This window comes from Aricia agestis, chromosome 2 (genome assembly GCF_905147365.1).
Source record: "Aricia agestis chromosome 2, ilAriAges1.1, whole genome shotgun sequence".
NCBI lineage: Eukaryota > Metazoa > Arthropoda > Insecta > Lepidoptera > Lycaenidae > Aricia > Aricia agestis.
In genome coordinates, this window is record NC_056407.1 from 16,473,277 (window position 1) to 16,491,227 (window position 17,951).

Genomic DNA, 17,951 nt, shown 5'->3' on the forward strand with positions numbered 1-17,951 from the left:
CCAATTTAGCAAAAAGTATAACTCAACTGCACTATAATATATTATACTGATAGCTGAGCCATTATTTATCAAAATTAGATTTGGTATTTTATAACTCACATAACATCATAATATAAGCTACTAAAATCACTTTCCTTTTGGCTACGGGGAATACTGCAGGTGAAGAAAAGAGATGGCAAAGTAACTATGTTATAACAGGAAATCAAAACATTTTACTTCCAGTGCAACTCATCTAGAACATTCAATATGGTCATGGCTGTTTCTTGGTCCCTCTTCACTTTGTCTGGATGCTGCTGGACGTAGTTATAGAAACCCTCCCTGACTCTGTGGGCACTGCTGTCGATGTAGTCGAAGAGTTTCGCCAGGGAGATATGCAACAAAACCACCCTTAACTGTTGATCTTCGGCGTACTCTAGATCATCCTTCAACTTGTGATATAGTTGAGTCGGTTTTGAATCGTATTGCGCTAAATCCTGTATTTTTCTGTGAAACTAAAACAACAACGTCTTCTGTTAAAACTTTCTAATTCCATTAACTACTACAAGATTATCTGCGACTCGATAAGTTTTTCAAAATATATATTTAGTTTATAGATAGATAGATAGATAGATTCTTTATTGCTCACATTAACTATTTTATTTCAGATATAAAATAAAATATTACTTACACTTTCAAGTAACAGGAGCACTTCATTCATGAGGTCTTGTAGGTCGAACATTATAGTCAGTTGCTGATCTTCCTCATTTCCTGATCCACTCTTGCTTCCGTCTTTTTTTATATTTTTAAATAAGTTCTTCAGGATCGGCACTTGCCGATCGATCGGGTTCATACTCAGCTGTGGTCTGCTGTATGGGCTGCTCTCTGATATTTGCAGTTTCAAGCTTGACGATTTGTGGAGGTACAATAGGTATTTTAGTAACTCCAGATCCAAACGATGAATTTTGTGGTTATAAACATATGAATTGCTGTAAATTTGAAAAACATTTATTTTACTTACAAAAATATTGATGTTTTTAAACCCTTCTTACGTGAGACCGACTCACACTTAGCCGATTTTTTACAAATTTGTACTTACATAAGGTCGATAATTTTTAGAATGCCAGATCTCACTTCGAGCACAGATTTAAGCCACGGATATTCAACAAGAGCCTTGCTGTCCATCTTTATCATATCTCTAAGTACGCTCAGCATAACTTCGTTGCGGCTGCGACCAAAGGCATCAGCGTCCTTATCAAAGTTTACCGCAACGTAATCATTCTTAAGTATCGCCACTGATTCTTCTTCACCTGGATCTACTACTTCATCTGAATCGAACTCGTTTTCGTTTTCGTTTCTACCAAAGTAGTAATCAACTGAAATTGGCGTCACATCATCTTTCATCCTCTTAGATTTGTCTAATTGTCTATAATAATTATTTTTAGATTGCGAAACATAACCATCATAAATTGGATTTTCAGTTGCCACGTACGATCTTATATTATTTATTATGTTTTTACATTCTTGTGCATTAGTTGTTTCCTGCTTGGGTTTTTCGTTACCTGTTAAAATAATATTTACCTTTTTAATTAATATTTTGATAAAATAACTTCTGTTATATAGCTAGCCGATTATCTATAAGTATAACAGAAGTTAAAAGAAAAATCCATACTTATATAATATTTGGGTACATAAATAGATTTCTTTATTTTACGAAATTCTAATGCTACCTTACCTATATTATGAGCTCCAAGCTTTCCTAAGCCCTTGAAGCCATTTGTTTTGTCTAAACCAATATTTAAACTTTTTATAAATGTTAACATTATTGTATTGTTAGAAAAGTTCAGGATTATGGATTTCACACTTCGGTTTATTAACCCAGAAATTGTTCCATTATCACTTTCAAAGCTATAATCAGTTTTTTTCGAATTCAAATAAGAATGATTCCTGTTAGAAGCAAGAACTTTTGTAATATTCTTCTCCTCTATAATGTTAGATTCAGATTTAACTTTTTGTAAGTGGCTTAATTTAGCAATCAAGTAAGATAAGTTCTGTGTTTCCTTATTGTTTTTTGACCTTAATATTTGCTTTGTTATATTTTGTGTGTCCATGTTATTGACTTGCAAAGGAATCACGGTCACATTTACATCATTCTCCGTTATTGGTATACCTTCTCTGAGAGAATTTGTTGTTTGAATTTCATCAGACTCTATAAATTTATTTAGAATAGTTGCTACTTCTACAGGGTTTTTCTCTGTTCTCGTAATATCTTCGGTGTTATTAATATTATTCATACTATTTTCAGTTTTTGCTCTAATTGTGCTAGAAAAAACATTTTGATTAGCCATCAGACTTACTGGTATAACAGAAATAGCTGCTGGAATAATCGTAGTGGCTTGTTCTGTTGGTTTTTGGTCATTACGATTTCGGTTGACTCGTTCGGTTTCATATTTGTTTTCAAAAGTTTCTTTAACAGTTAGCGGATCATTCGTTGTAGATATATAGGAGAAAGTGTCACTTTCGTGTTTTTCTGTTGCACTAGTCACAAAATCTCGACTTTTACTTAAAATATCGGCTTTTTGTTTTGAAACGTTTCTGAATTTAATTTCTTCCAAAATTCTTCGAGCAATGCTGTTACCAGATTTGCTTTTATCTTTTGCAAGTACTGAACTTTTCTGGTCACCATATCCATTAGTTATGTTACAAAAGCAAATAAATAGGAGTATCCAAATCATTATGTATCCTTCCACTAAGCAAATTTATATCTGGACAATCGGCATTGAATAATTATATTTCTTTTTCAAGCGTGAAGTTAGCGTCAAATCGTCAGCGAACATGAAATTAAAATACAATTAAGATAAGACGTGATTGAATGTTATTGTATTTTCTTCATTCTTATAAGTACCTTATTATTTTACAGAACATTTTTTTACTCACAATTTCATATAAACCCGTCAAGTACCATGTTTCTGCTTTATTATAATATACAGTGTGTAACAAAAATAAGTGATAATACTTTAGGGTGTGTACGTGTTCCTTGTAGAGAGTTCACTGTGAAAGTAGCAGCGCTGAAAGACGAATTTTGTTTTCACTTTTCTATCGGGAAACTCGTGACGCTCGGGCCCTTGCCCATACAAAAGTGAAAAAAAAATTGGTCTTCCAGCGCTGCTACTTTCACAGTAAACTCTCTAAAGGAACACGTACACACCCTAAAGTATTATCACGTATTTTTGTTACACCCTGTATAGATTCTATTTGAAAATATTTTGAGTACTATATCAAACTACTACCCCTTATGAGTTTGATTATTGGTTGTTTCATTTCCCAATTATAATTATATTTCCCAAATATAATTAAAAATGAAATCAAAAAGTTAAACAATATAGAGGTTAGTATACTTTTTGTCATGAGGTTACAATAAAACTCAAATTTTCCATTTATTTTATTTTAGCTTTCTAAAATCACGACTATTTACAAATATTGCAGCATTAATTTTGTGTTTCCATTTATTCCTCCGGTCTATATCTCTTCGAACCTCGAAACAACGTTCTACCGGATCTCAAGTATCTCTCTGTTCCTAGTCTCGTGTTGCCGTCATCTACTTCTTTGAAACTTTCTGGTACTGGTACTGGTGGTGGCACCGCTATGGTTGCATATGGAATGTAAAAGTTGTTTGCTCCAACGATATTTTCCGAAGCGACAATATTTTCATTGTTCTCTTCCGGGATTTCTTCTATCTCCTCCATTTGCTCCAACGCATCCTTCATCAGCTCCTGAATAATGTTCTGCTTTCTTCTGATCGGTTGTCTCTTTTGATTTTTGACTGGTACGATTTCTGTGTCCTTTGGGACCTTCTGGTCCTCTTTGTTTACTTTTCCGATTTCCATGTTCAAGTCGTAGTAACTCGGTGATTCCTCACAGGGTATGGAGTCTCTGGTCCTGGTGCAGACTAGTACTTCCTGTGGAGACATGTTGTACGATTAGTAAATATTATTTCGAATACAACTACTTTTTTTTATTAAATAAGGGGGCAAACGAGCAAACGGGTCACCTGATGGAAAGCAAGTTCCGCCGCCCATGGACACTCGCAGCATCAGAAGAGCTGCAGGTGCGTTGCCGGCCTTTTAAGAGGGAGTAGGGTAACAGGGGAGGGTAGGGATGGGAAGGGAAGGGAATAGGGGAGGGTAAGGAAGGGAATATGGTAGGGGATTGGGCCTCCGGTAAACTCACTCACTCGGCAAAACACAGCGCAAGCGCTGTTTCACGCCGGTTTTTAGAACGTGGTATTTCTCCGGTCGAGCCGGCCCATTCGTGCCGAAGCATGGCTCTCCCATGTATAGTGGGAGTTTAAGTTAGTGTTTTAAACCGAGCAATCATCTAAAATACCCTCAATATAAATTCAAAGTTAAGTACTTCAATGCCCATTTACAAAATTACACCCCGTAGCTCAGATATTCAAAACTCTCGCTCGACTCAAATAAACAACTGTAGCCCCATAACTTTTCAAATTACAATGACAGGAGTAATACTGAAAGACCTGCGTAGTCCGTACCTGGTTGAAGACGGTCTCGGCGGGGCAGATGAAGCTGTAGCGGTAGGTGACGTTGCGGCCGGTGGGCGTCTGCGTGGGCAGGCACACGTGGAACACTTGACACTCGTTGTCCACGTCCGCGTAGTAGCCGTACGTGCGGTTCTCGCAGCTGGAACAAGGAGGGTTACAATAAACTGCCTATTTAATGAAGCAATCCACGTCAAAATAGTAGTTGTTTTTATAAAATCAGGAAGAAATATGAAACAATCCATACTAATATTATAAATGCTAAGGTGTAGACTGTCTGTATGTCCGTTTGTCTGTCTGTTACCTCTTCACGCCCAAACCGCTGAACCGATTTTGTTGAAATTTGGTATGAAGATACTTTGAGTCGCGGGAGAGGACATAGGATACTTTTTGTCCCGGAAAAATTTACGGTTCCAGCGCGGTATACTAAGATTGGCGCAGCGGAGTTAATATTATGTGTTATCGTCAGAATATACATACAAACATAAATAATAAATTAAGAAAGTATATTTAATCCCAACATCTAAGTATCCTCAGTCTCCTAAACATCATTGTCAAAAAATTTGCGCACCGCCCATATAATGTCCATGAGAACATTTTTTTTGTACATTTTTCAGCTATGTTAAATGAAAGTGAGGCCCAGTTTACTGGACGTTCGCCATCTTCCAATATGTGTCGTAGATCTTCTACAATCAAAAAACTCCTTGCAACTACTCACCTGAAGGTATCGGTGATGTTCTCTCGTATGGAGGTGGCGTTGGCGGGCAGGTTGAGCGAATCCGCCGCCGTCTGGTTCACCATCTCCTGAACACACAGAGAGGATATTTGATTACTTTTTACTCCACTGTAGGTGTTATACAAAGGGCAAATTACCTAATTTAGACTTGGTCTGGTCGAAAACAAAGATTCATGTCACCTATGTGGCTTAAAAACTTTCAGAATCTACTTTTTTAAATAGTGATTATCCCTCTTAAAGAGGAGAAACACTCCAAGAGCGTGAAATATATACTTAATAGGAAGTAAAATAAATCATATTCAAGAAACTTTTTGAAAAAAGCTTTTATTTTAAAAGCACTCTTAAAAGACGAAAATAAATTTCTCCTTGAAATGTATATTAAGGTATAACCTCAATATACTGTACAATTTGCATGATAAGAAAAGCTTGTCGCACGATTTGTAAATAAATTAGTAGGTACCAATTTAATTAGGATTAAATTGATATTATATTTTTTATTTCAATACATTTATTAAATACTGACAGATCTTATCATGCAAATTGTACAGTATATTGAGGTTATACCTTAATATACATTTCAAGGAGAATTTTTTTTTTCAAAATCAAAATCAAAATTGTTTTATTTCTGAATAAATTTAAAATATTTTTTTTCAGAATGTCCTACATGATGCCTACCACCGGTTCGGGAACTAACCCGGCGAGAAGAACCGGCGTAAGAAACTCGCACGGGGCCCACTTTTTTACCAAAAAAAGTGAGAAAATAATTAATCTTTTAAAATAAAGTTTACAATTTTGTAACTAAATATTATATACAATATCCACATACATAATTGTAAGTCCTATAATAATGAAGAAGTAGCCTTGCAAGAAGCCATCCTACTCCCAAGGTGTGCCATCGTTTATGAAATCATTGACCTTATAATAGGCTTTGGCACACAAACTACTTAAAAAAAGTAGTTAAACGTTCTTTAACTACTTTTTCAAATTTATTAATGGAAAGATTTTGAACGTTTTTGGGATTTTGTTGTAGGCGTATACATTGACCTTTAAAAGATTTACTGACTTTACTAAGTCTGATCACCGGCATATCTAGCTTGTGCTTATTTCTAGTATTCCTAGAGTGAATGTCACTTTTAACTTTAAATTTACTTATATTTTTTCTAACATATATTACATTATCCAAAATGTATTGAGAAGCAACAGTTAGAATACCAATTTCTTTAAATTTATCTCTCCGAGATTCTAAAGCAGACATTTTATAAATAGAACGTATGGCTCGCTTCTGCAGCACAAATATTGTATTAATGTCGGCAGCGTTTCCCCATAAAAGGATTCCATACGACATCCTACTATGAAAATAACTAAAATATATTAATTGTGCCGTGTCTTCGTCAGAAATTTCCCTAATTTTTCTGACTGCATATGCTGCAGAACTGAGCCTACCTGCAAGATTAACAATGTGAGGACCCCACTGTAATTTACTATCAAGTGTAATACCTAAGAATACAGTGTTTTCTACTAAATTCATCTTCTCATCATTTAATACTACATTGGTTTGGACTTGCCTAACATTGGGCAAAGTAAACTTTATTACTTTGCCCAATTAAACAATAAAACTAAATGTAACTTTATTACATTTAGTTTTACTAGAATTTAAAAGTACTCGTAAGTTATTAACATTAAACCAATGTACAATTTTTGAGAGAGCACTGTTTACCTCGTCGTAGTTCGACTGTTGTCGCTTCACTTTAAAAATAAGTGAAGTGTCATCAGCAAAAAGCACTATCTCATTATTATTACCCTTAACTAGATAAGGTAAGTCATTTATATAGATGAGAAAAATAAATGTGCCTAATATAGATCCCTGTGGGACATCTAATTCTATTTTGGTTCCTTTGGACCTTTTACTATTTACCTCAACCCTTTGAGTCCTATTTTTAAGGTAAGAAGTCAAAAGGCTGAGAGCAGAGTCTTTAATTCCGTAGTGGCGCAATTTCCTGATCAATGTAGCATGCTCAACACAATCGAAGGCTTTGGAGAGATCGCAAAACACACCTAAGGCATCCTGCGACTCCTACCATGCCTCAAAAATACTGCAAAGAAGTCCTATACCAGCATCCGTTGTGGATCGGCCCTTAGTAAATCCGTATTGATTATCATGTAGTAAATTATTTGAATTAAAATGTACTAGTAATTGTTTTAAGATATTTTTTTCAAATATTTTACTCAAGGTCGGTAGAATTGATATAGGCCTGAAATTCGTGGGATCCGATTTATCGGGCTTTGAATAAAGGAACAATCTTGCTATGCTTCATTAAGTCAGGAAAAACACCAATTTTTATACAGTCATTGAAAATCATTGCTAAATGAGGAGCTACGATGTCAATTATTGATCTAATAATTTTTGTGGACATGCCCCAGAGATCAGCAGTATTTTTAATACTCCACAATTTAAAGGTATCAATAATATCTCTGGAGTTAAGTTTTCGTCTTGTAAGAGTGTTTTTAAAATAAAAGCTTTTTTTCAAAAAGTGTTTTGAATATAATTTATTTTTTTGTTTTTTAGATATCTCTGGGTAGATTTCTTAGTCTGTTCTTAGTTTTGTTTTAAGAATTTGTTAAAATCTGATTAACTTAAGTCCTAAGGAAATCGTACTTGATTTTAATCAGTGAAAGAACCGTGTCTATATCTAGCGAGCTGTTTAAATATTCCGTTTATTTCTACATGACTAAAAATTTAAATTTCACTTAACAAAAATTGTCTAAAACCAGACTGGATTTGACTTGACATAACATGTCATGACACGATACGACATGACACGACACGACACGTCACGTCACATTACGACACGACACGTCACGTCACGTTACGTCACGATAAGTCACGTCACGTCACCCCACGTCAGGTCACGTCACGACACGTCATGACACGACACGACACGACACGTCACGTCACGACATGACATGACAAGACACAACGACGCTCAATGAGCCTTTTTATTTGATACCCATATTATTGCAGAAATGCTTTAAAAATAAGTATCGCCCTATCTTGGATGACATTACATTTGTTTCCGAGTTACTCTCAATGAGTCCTTTCATTTGATACTCATATTGCAGAGGTGCATTAAAAATAACTATGTATTCCCGTGTCTTGGATGAGCCGCCATAATCATTTAAAATCATTTAATATCCATATTGTAGGACTGCATAGAAAATAACTATTTCGCCATCATGGATGGTCGGCCATATTGGATTTAGAATGATGTCACATACCACATCGTGCATGGTCATCCAAACTTAAGGTGTTTGTGTCGTAGGTTTATTTGATAGATCGAATTTTCGCGAAAATTCTAGGGATTTTTCGAAAACACGGATAATTAGATAATGGTGATAACATTTTTCAATTATCCTAAAAAAATTAGGTTTTTTGGGAAAACGCGAGTTGCCTTAGTAACATTTCACATTCTTAACGCTGATTGGCTTGATTTTTGCTTACTGGCCAACTCTTATTTTGATTGGTCACTATCTTTTCCTATGTATCTTTGAGGTAATACACCATATAATTATAAAGGGCATAACCTCAGAATTCATTTCTGGTTCTGTTAAACTTTCAGCACTAATTTCACATGTCATTTTGTATTTACAGAAACACTTTTAGATAACTTTTCGCACTTTTTTTCAAGTCCAACTGCAATTTTAAACACATTAAATATTAAAAACTACTAGCTCGCTTACAAAAACATGAATTGACATTTAAAACGTCAAGTCTTCAACCAATCAGAGAAGATGTTGTTGTGAGGCGCTTAAACCGACCAATCAGTGATTTTTTTTCGATAATAACTAACGATTCGTTTCGCAATCGTAATAAGGCGACTCGCATTTTCGCGAAAACACTAACTTTTGTCAGTAAGATTAAAAATGTAATCATCATTATCTAATTATCCGTGTTTTCGCGAAAAGCCTAGAATTTTCGCGAAAATTCGATTTATCAAATCATCCTACGACATATGCAAAATTTCAGCTCAATCGGTTAAATATATCTACTTCAAAATTGAGTTCCAAAATTCCACCGTAACATACATACTTACATACATACAGAGCAAGTTAAATAAAAGCTTTTAAAAATGTTCCTTGATGAGACATGATCAGAAAGAATCTATAATATGTGTTGAAATTTGTATTTGGCGATAGCACGGGTTATTCCAAACTAACGTGAGGAATCACACGCGTACTCAAATATAAGTAATGAATTATTCAACCGGTATTGCATTATAGATATAAATATAAAAAATTGTACGGCGCTTGAATAATAGATAGCTTCGACTTAAACTGTAGCAAACCTCCTGCCAATACCTACTGCGACTTTGGAATCAGTTCAAAAAGCTATCAAACCTTATGTTAAGTAGATACAAATGTTACATAATGATACATATTTATTACATCACAAAACATTTACCAGGTGCATTTGTTTTAATGTGATGTGGCAATCTGTAAGTTAAAACAACATTGTATCGTACGCAGTTTACACGTATGTTGTGTTTTAAACTAGCTCAAAGCCGAGCTTTTTGAGGGCTCGCGTCGTCACACCTTGACTGACTGATGATAACACATCTATACAATGTGTAACAAAAATAAGTGATAATACTTTAGGGTGTGTACGTGTTCCTTGTACAGAGTTCACTGTGAAAGTAGCAGTGCTGAAAGACGAAATTTTTTTTTCACATTTGTATGGGCAAGGGCCTGAGCGTCACGAGTTTGCCCATACAAAAGTGAAAAAAAAATTTGGTATTTCAGCGCTGCTACTTTCACAGTGAACTCTCTACAAGGAACACGTACACACCCTAAAGTATTATCACTTATTTTTCTTACAACCTGTATAACATTATAAAAAACCTTGACTGACTAATGATGACATATCTACATATACATAAAATTACTGTGTTAAAACGCAAATCAATAGGCGTGATAGTTTTTCCGTAAAGTGTGCCACAAAATGTCCAGGTTGTGAGATATAGTAGGGCTCGCTTCAGTCGCCCTGATGATGAAAGATATATTTTCTAATATCTTTCATCACCTCAGTTTTTGTTTCTCAAATAATGTCCTTTCATTTTTAAGATCAAATAACAAAGACATTAAAGATTGATTATTTCTTATTAAGTAGTTAGTCGGGTTAAAAGAAAAAATCATATTTAAACTGATAACTATAAAAAAATATTACATAGAATAGAAAAATAATAGTGCGCAAATGTTGAAGAGGTTTACATACCCTGAGCATCTTCAGCACCCTGCCACTCCTCACCTCCATCTCGATCTCATCCCCCAGGGCGCCGCCCACCACCACCACCACCACCACTATACACAGAAGGAGTTCCCGAGCCATCGCCACTGTCTGCAACAATGTTATTTTCATGACAAAAAATATGTTTAGATTAATTACTTACATTTAGCATAATAATTTGGTCAACGCCTTTATTTAATATTAATATTTTTATTTTTTTATATTATAATGAAGGTCTTAAATGTCGGACTTACAAGTAAACTGTATCAATAAGGGAACAAGAAAGGAAACAAAGGGCGCGCGGCGTAGAGTGACGTAGCGGGTGCTACGCCGAATCGCTTGGCTCCTGAAACTTGTGCATTTCTCAAAAACTTTAATGTTTTTGACTCATTTTTTTAGTAATTTGTTTTATTTAATAATTTTTAATGGTAATTTGTAAACAAATGTTATGATATTGTGTTTAATTTTTGTACACGTCAAAAAAATTGTTTCTGAGTTTTGGTACAAAAGCTTCTTCCGTTAAACATTTTAATTAGGAGCAATTCTCATAGAAATAAAATGTTATGGCTACTTTTAATAGTAATAATAATAATTAACTGTAAAGTTAAAAGAAAATTATAAAAAATATTATAATTATAAAATATCTTACTTTATTAATATTTATATTTAATTTCTATTACTATTATCCCTTAATGCTTATATTAAAGTTAACACTATGACACTATCCACGGGCACTGTGCGGTGCGGCGAGATGAACGGGAATGCGAGCATTTTGTTTGAATTTAACTCTTTATAAACCTTAGACGGGTTCTAAAGCTCGATTCAAAGAAACAACACCGAGGATTCGGTACCGACAGCACACTAATATTATCCTGCAATCAATTTTGCTCAGTAGCGCAATTTTTAATCATGCACAAAATAAGATTATAAAACTCGTGGCAGATTCAATTTCCAACCTAGATTTGAGGTACAAAAATTATACCATGCAGTTTATAGTTACAGAAAATTTATTTGTTACAAGTATTACAGCCTAAACGCTTAGGCATCTATTGTAAATTAAATTAGACAAGATCTTCAGCATCATGGAAGAGCCAAAGTGTGGGTGTATATATTATCATCATGTAGACTTCATTCATTACATAATATTAATTCACCTTCTGAATAAAAAGAAAAAAAAAATTATTTTTACGTAATAAAGCTGTACTCTACGAGTGAAGTCAACGACGTTAAAATCGTAAATTTTATAATATCAATATTTTATAAAAATCTACATAAGTCTAGTCACCAAACAACCTGACAAATCTTGAAAAAACGTCGTGTCTAAACACACGGCATGATTCCGCCAGCTAAATGGTACGTTTAGACACTAGGGTCAATTCAGACCGCAACGGACGCCTAGATGCATTTCCAAATTTGTACTGAATTGACAGATTTGCAAGATGTCTAAAATCTGTATAATCCATACAAATTAAGAAATGCATCTACGCGTCGCGTTGCGGGCTGATTTAACCCTAAAGCTATTAATCTTATAGACTTCCCAATATTTAAAACATTAAAAATAAACCTGAAAAACTGAATCTGCTGTCGGTACCGTGCCAGGCGGGCGCGGGCTAGTATGTGAGCCGAAATCGTAATGTGATCAAATTCGCAACAACAACCTTGACTTACCGGCCCTGCGCGGTGCGGGCGGTGCGGGCGGCGCGAAGGCGGCGCAGGCGCAGCGGTAATCTGATCCCACAACCGCGGGACTGCTTCCAGGGAACCTGACTTGAGGGCTTTCAGAAGCTTTGACCTCCTTTTCACTGTCGGCAAGGAGTAAAGACGACGTGTAACATGACATTACCGTATGCTAAGTGTTGGTTTAATTGTATTGCCAGTTGTCCTAATATTGGTTAAGTTAATAATTTTAATTAATAGTTATTAATAATCTAGAACTGAGAACTTAACAGAGTTTTTTTTATCTTAGCAAATGTTTGAAACTTATAACGTTTTTATTAGATTACAAATTCACGTAGGTACTAGGTATTAAACTTAAAATTGTAATGAATATAGGGTGGTGATGATGATGGATTAATCCTCTCGATGAATCACTAACGAGTGTATCCGCTGTCGTGACAGAAGATGTAGAGTACACCCATTTTTGCTGTAAAAATAAACTGCACGTTATTTATTTATAGTTTATGTGGCGATTTTAATTTAGGGTTCTCTGAAACAGATTCTGCATAAAAAACGATATTAAAAAATCATTTACATTATAATGCTGTAACTTCTATATGTAAAGGAGGATTCCAATATTCCTCTTCTATCGGTTTTCCTCTTACGTTTTAAGAACATCATCCAAATTCCAACATGTCTAATACCAGACAAAAAGAACAACCAGCCTTGACCACTGAAATCTATGTTTCACATGGAGCCTAACATAATATGGAACCCTTTAACCATGCCACATCTCATCCTTGTCGTTGTGATCTATATTTGCCGCTCGCAGGGCATTGGGCTGGGGCAGCGCCCTGCGCCGGTAATTAAAACCTGAACTGAATCAATTGACTTTTTCCTGTGGCATTTTCAATACTAATGACGTGAAATATTTCTTACTTCGACACGGACTTATAAGGGCTTAGTCACCAACAACAAAAATAAAAATTGATCTTTTTATTAAGCTTTTTATCTCTTCTATCTATAGGTGATCTGTATCAAAAATTATATTAAAACCGACAAGGTAAAAACAAAAGTAACATTCTTAAACATAATCTAAAAAGAATCAAATAATTCTTATTCCTTATTATAGTGCCGTCTTCAGACTTCGCCTAAACTTCAACTATTTCTGTACTCAATCTTCGTACTTTTGAAGTCGCTACCAGCCCGGAAAAGTTCTGAGATCCTTGACATAGAACTTACGCTAAGGTAAGCTGGTACCGAGTAATTATTATAGTAGCTCGGCAATGAGCACAAGAAAAACAAATATAAAACTTCATATTTGGAGTAGTTCATACTCACACAAACGGCAAGCGTAAAGTGTTTTTAGTATGAAACGACGCATGTGGACGATGGTACCCAATAAATCCAATCAGTCGCTGATTATTTCTCTAGTGCTCATTGCCAAGCCACTATAATCTTATCTTATATCTTTAAACAAGCAATTCTTGTATATATATAAATATATAATTGGAATCTCGGAATCGGCTTTCATGAAATTTAGTATATAGGGGGTCTCGGGGCGATAAATCGATCTACCTAGGAATCATTTTCAGAAAATGTCTTTTTATTCGTGTTTTATCGATAATCGATAAACTGAAAAATATGACTCTTCCCGACATCTATTGGCGAATAATAATTATATTTTGTTAGCAACTAATTGTTTCAACGACCAGCAGAATAATATATAATTATAAAATGAAGAAAACTATTGATTAATTAACTGAATGTTGATTTAAATTACAAAATAAGTTGAAGGCTTGGCTTGAATGTGATCTGAAAACTTTTTACGATAGATATATTGCATGGCTTATTTTTACATTTAATGTTTTGGTGGGGATTTCATTTCTTTTTTTAAGGTTTCTTTTCTTTTCAGGTCACGTTAAAACTTTTCTGTACTTAGCTTAGTACCCATTCTCTATCTCTAGGTATATATTCTAGGTCGTAAAATTAATTGATAATAACAGGTAGGTACTTCTACAAAGTACAAATTCTATGACGATAGCCCAACAACTTTTGAACTTTCAGGAGGTGATTCGTGCACCGATGTTACTTTCGATTGAGTATTACGACCTATCCCGGATTTTTTTAAAGCATAATAATCATACTCCGCAAACAAGCGATACCGCGATATAAAGGGAGTGCTACACCATCTATTGAGCGAGTATGGAGTGTACATCGTAATTCGCAGTTCTGATTTCATTTATATTTTAATCGAATTTAATTATCATAGTTACATTGTTAGGCGTAGGCGTAGGGATGTGACGACCCCACCGCCCGCCTGATGGTAGTTCTGTCTCACAATTAGTGTGGGATAGATCTAACATCAAGCGCAGTTAGTCAACCGAAGGATGGCGGTAAAACCATCAACGATAGGGTCAGTGAAGAAATCCATGGTCATCAATGGGCTGCAGCATTGATGGTTTGATTTATTAGCCCCCTGTCAGATTGCCAATCCGCGTGCTCCGCGTGGCAATTATGAGCAATTGCCTCTTATGAAACGCACCAAAAAAAGATGGCCCCTAGTTCCCGGTAGCGGTACTATTCCTGGCCACGGTAGCGGCTATGGTAACGGCACTGCGAGGGGTGCTAAGAATCTCCGGGCTACGGATCGCTACCACCAACTGGACCTGGCGACGTACAACGGACGACGATCTCCGCTTAGTTGCAGGCCCATGTTGGATGCGAGTAGCAGGAGATCGGTCATCTTGGCGTTCATTGAGAGAGGCCTATGTCCAGCAGTGGACGACTATAGGCTGATATGATGATGATGAGTTACATTGTTAACTTTGTTAACATTATGTTTCCTTTTGTACGTAAAATAATTATTATGAAGTCGAAACTTGCTCCTAGTCACCGTAATTCTAAATCCCTAGCTTTGTTAACATCGAAGATAAAGGGGGTGTGAAAAAGCCGCGAACCGCTTCGAGAAAAGTATGGTACGGCCGTGCCTTTGCTTAAAAGCTTGGCTGGAGCACTGCCGTGCTCCCAGATGTAGAGGAATGGTTGAAGGACTTTTGATTTTTCTAGCACTGAATAGACCTGCTGAGTGCTGGTAAAAGGACAGAAACTCATTTTTATTTTATTTATTTTAGAAATGAAGTGTTCCCACGAAATTCTTATGCGCGTTTGAAATTACAGGCAAATATTAGCGTAGTAGTTAGTTACAACTTACGCTACTACTTACTAAAACGTTACACATACTACGACACTACTACTAGGAAAAATGACAGATTTTTGAGTGGCAAGCCTATACATACGAATTACTAGCCTATATATACAAAATACTCTTTTATTTATGGTTGTCTGCAGTTGACAACAAGTTGACAAATTGAAAATGGATTATTGTTTTTTTTTATTTAATTTTAGATACTAAGCTGAGTCCCAGAGACAAGAATTGAAAAAAACTATGATGATGTCAATATTTTTTACAAAATACAGGTAGTAGTCCTAATGTCGTTGCTATTAAGGTCCAATTTCGACCATTGGGCGATCTCTAGTATATATTATACTTAATGAAACTATCTCTATTCAGTCCTAAATTTCATTAAGTGGTTTTAGAAAGTAGAATTTGCTGGAGCAACAAAATATCCAACATGTTTTATTTCTATTTTTTTTTCAGGGTTCCGTACCCAAAGGGTAAAAACGGGACCCGATTACTGAGACTTCGATGTCTGTCTGTCTGTCTCCAGGCTGTATCACAAGAATCGCTATAGCTAGACTTCTGAAATTTTCACAGATTGTATTTCTTGTGCCGCTATAACAAGAAATACTAAAAACAAAATAAAGTTCATATTTAAGGGGGGCTCTCATACATTAAACGTGTTTTTTTGGCCTTTTTTGCTCTATATCAACAATGGCAACAGGTAGGCACTTGAATTTTTCACGTACTTTAGGCCTTTAAGTACTAAGTTGTAAGTACTTTTATATTTAATAATAATATTAAAACATAATAAAATTTAAGGGGGGCTCTCATACAAAAAATATAATTTTTGGCAATGATATTCTATGTTACTAACGTAACTAGATTGGAACTTTACGGTAGCAACGCGTTGCCACTTCGAAGATGCCTGCAGGCATATCTCACATACATAATGACATAACGAATATATGACTTGACATTGTCTTTTGAACAAAAAAGTGGTTACGCATTTCTGAGAATCTTTTGTAAGACATTGCTACTCTAGTATTTTAGAAACTCATTGATTTTTGGCCTATTTTTGCTCTATAACGGTACGAAATCATTCGTGCGCGAGTCCGACTCGCACTTGGCCGATTATATACAAAACTATTTGATAATACTTTAGGCTGTGTATGAATCCCCTGTATATAGTTCACTGTGAGAGTAGCAGCGCTGAAAGAGTACATTTTTTTAAACTTTTGTACGGGCAAACCAGCGTTGCCAGACGTCCCGATTTTGGCGGGACGTCCCGATTTTTTCATCAAAATTAAATGTCCCGCACGGGACAGGCTCAGTCCCGCTTTTCCGGGAAAGCCCAAACGTACGTGCTGCGTGCTGACTGCTGAGAAAGAATGGTGCGCAATCAATGAAGATAAGAGCGTGGGACGTAGAGGGGTGGATTTTCTTTGGCTACTTTAGCTATCTATTGTCACGTAAACGTTATTTTAACGCAAATAAAAAGATAATTATTCCAAAAACTTTTGATTTTATACCTTCTTTTACTTTGTCCCGCTTTTGACTGAAGAATCCCGCTTTTTCACTCAAAAAGTTCCAAAGTCCCGACTTGTCACAAAAAAAATCTGGCAACGCTGGGGCAAACTCATATTATGTTGTTAGGGCGCTTGCCCATACAAACCACCAAAAAAATGCTCTTTCAGATCCCCTACTTTCACAGGGAACTCTCTACGAGGAACACATACACACCCTCAAGTATTATCACTTAGTTTTGTTACATCCTGTATATAAAATTAGTATGGACTGGTGGATATCCATCAGTACAGATATTTGTGTATAATAAATCGGGTGGTGTCGTTATAGCGGTGTGTACCGGCATGGACGTGCCGGCTGCGGGCGAGGAATGCCAATAAAGTATTTTGGCAAGATGACCCATTGGCGAGGTGTGAGCTGCGTGCCGATCACCACATCATTCATACAACATCATTCACCAAAAAACGGCTCGTGGGAAAATCCAGGGACTGACAGTCTGGGCGTAGATCATAGCTGACCCAACAGTGAAGTCATTACCAAAAGTTCTACTAAAGAATTTAAAGTTCATTCTATTCTAGACAGACATACAAAATCACGTAGAGATTGTAAAGCAAAATTTTAAATAATATTACCTAATATTGTTTCTAAAGTGCCAAAACGTAAGATAAAACAGAATAGGTACAACTATGTAAAAATTAATAATACATTATGTCGTATGCAGCATGTCTGTTTACAAAGTGGATGATCTAAAACCACAAATTAGATAAGTAGGTATTCTAATTTCTAGCCCCCGCGAAAGCGATTGACTACAAACATAGCTAGGCGGGCGGCGCGGCGCAGCGCAGCGCGTAGGGCGGGCCAATACGTTAATTATTATATTATTACTAGCTGTCCCGGTGAACTTCGTGTCACTTTAAAACCTTCCCTGGACTTCTACGAATATTTTAAGACTAAAATCAGCCCAATCCGTCCAGGCGTTTTCGAGTTTTAGCGCGACTAACACATTTGAAAATCCATTTTTATATATATATATACT

General features: G+C 35.7%; 2 protein-coding genes across 2 annotated transcripts; both read right to left on the reverse strand.

Annotated features, from left to right (window-relative positions):
* Window positions 1-189: 189 nt before the first annotated feature.
* Window positions 190-2,775, reverse strand: LOC121736252. Its single transcript, XM_042127339.1, has 4 exons — window positions 1,712-2,775; window positions 1,076-1,538; window positions 668-965; window positions 190-491 (listed from the first exon to the last, which is right to left on the reverse strand). Exons 1-4 carry the CDS (start codon window positions 2,709-2,711, stop codon window positions 213-215), a joined length of 2,040 nt encoding a protein of 679 aa, XP_041983273.1. The 5' UTR covers window positions 2,712-2,775; the 3' UTR covers window positions 190-212.
* A 706-nt stretch (window positions 2,776-3,481) lies between these two features.
* Window positions 3,482-12,391, reverse strand: LOC121737669. Its single transcript, XM_042129337.1, has 5 exons — window positions 12,224-12,391; window positions 10,540-10,662; window positions 5,253-5,338; window positions 4,529-4,676; window positions 3,482-3,935 (listed from the first exon to the last, which is right to left on the reverse strand). The coding sequence occupies exons 1-5, from the start codon at window positions 12,389-12,391 to the stop codon at window positions 3,483-3,485; spliced, it is 978 nt and encodes a 325-aa protein (XP_041985271.1). The 3' UTR covers window position 3,482.
* Between the last annotated feature and the right edge of the window lie 5,560 nt (window positions 12,392-17,951).

Bases quoted from the DNA above. Each gene is read 5' to 3' on its own strand.
- LOC121737669 (XM_042129337.1), bottom strand. From the start codon at position 12,391: ATGTCATGTTACACGTCGTCTTTACTCCTTGCCGACAGTGAAAAGGAG. The intron at 5,339-10,539 runs GTATGTAAACCT...CTGTGTGTTCAG, and splicing joins GGGTGCTGAAGATGCTCAGG to GAGATGGTGAACCAGACGGC. The intron at 3,936-4,528 runs GTACGGACTACG...ATGTCTCCACAG, and splicing joins CCGAGACCGTCTTCAACCAG to GAAGTACTAGTCTGCACCAG.
- LOC121736252 (XM_042127339.1), bottom strand. From the start codon at position 2,711: ATGATTTGGATACTCCTATTTATTTGCTTTTGTAACATAACTAATGGA. The intron at 1,539-1,711 runs GTAAGGTAGCAT...TTATTTTAACAG, and splicing joins GCTTGGAGCTCATAATATAG to GTAACGAAAAACCCAAGCAG. The intron at 492-667 runs GTAAGTAATATT...TTGTTGTTTTAG, and splicing joins TGCTCCTGTTACTTGAAAGT to TTTCACAGAAAAATACAGGA.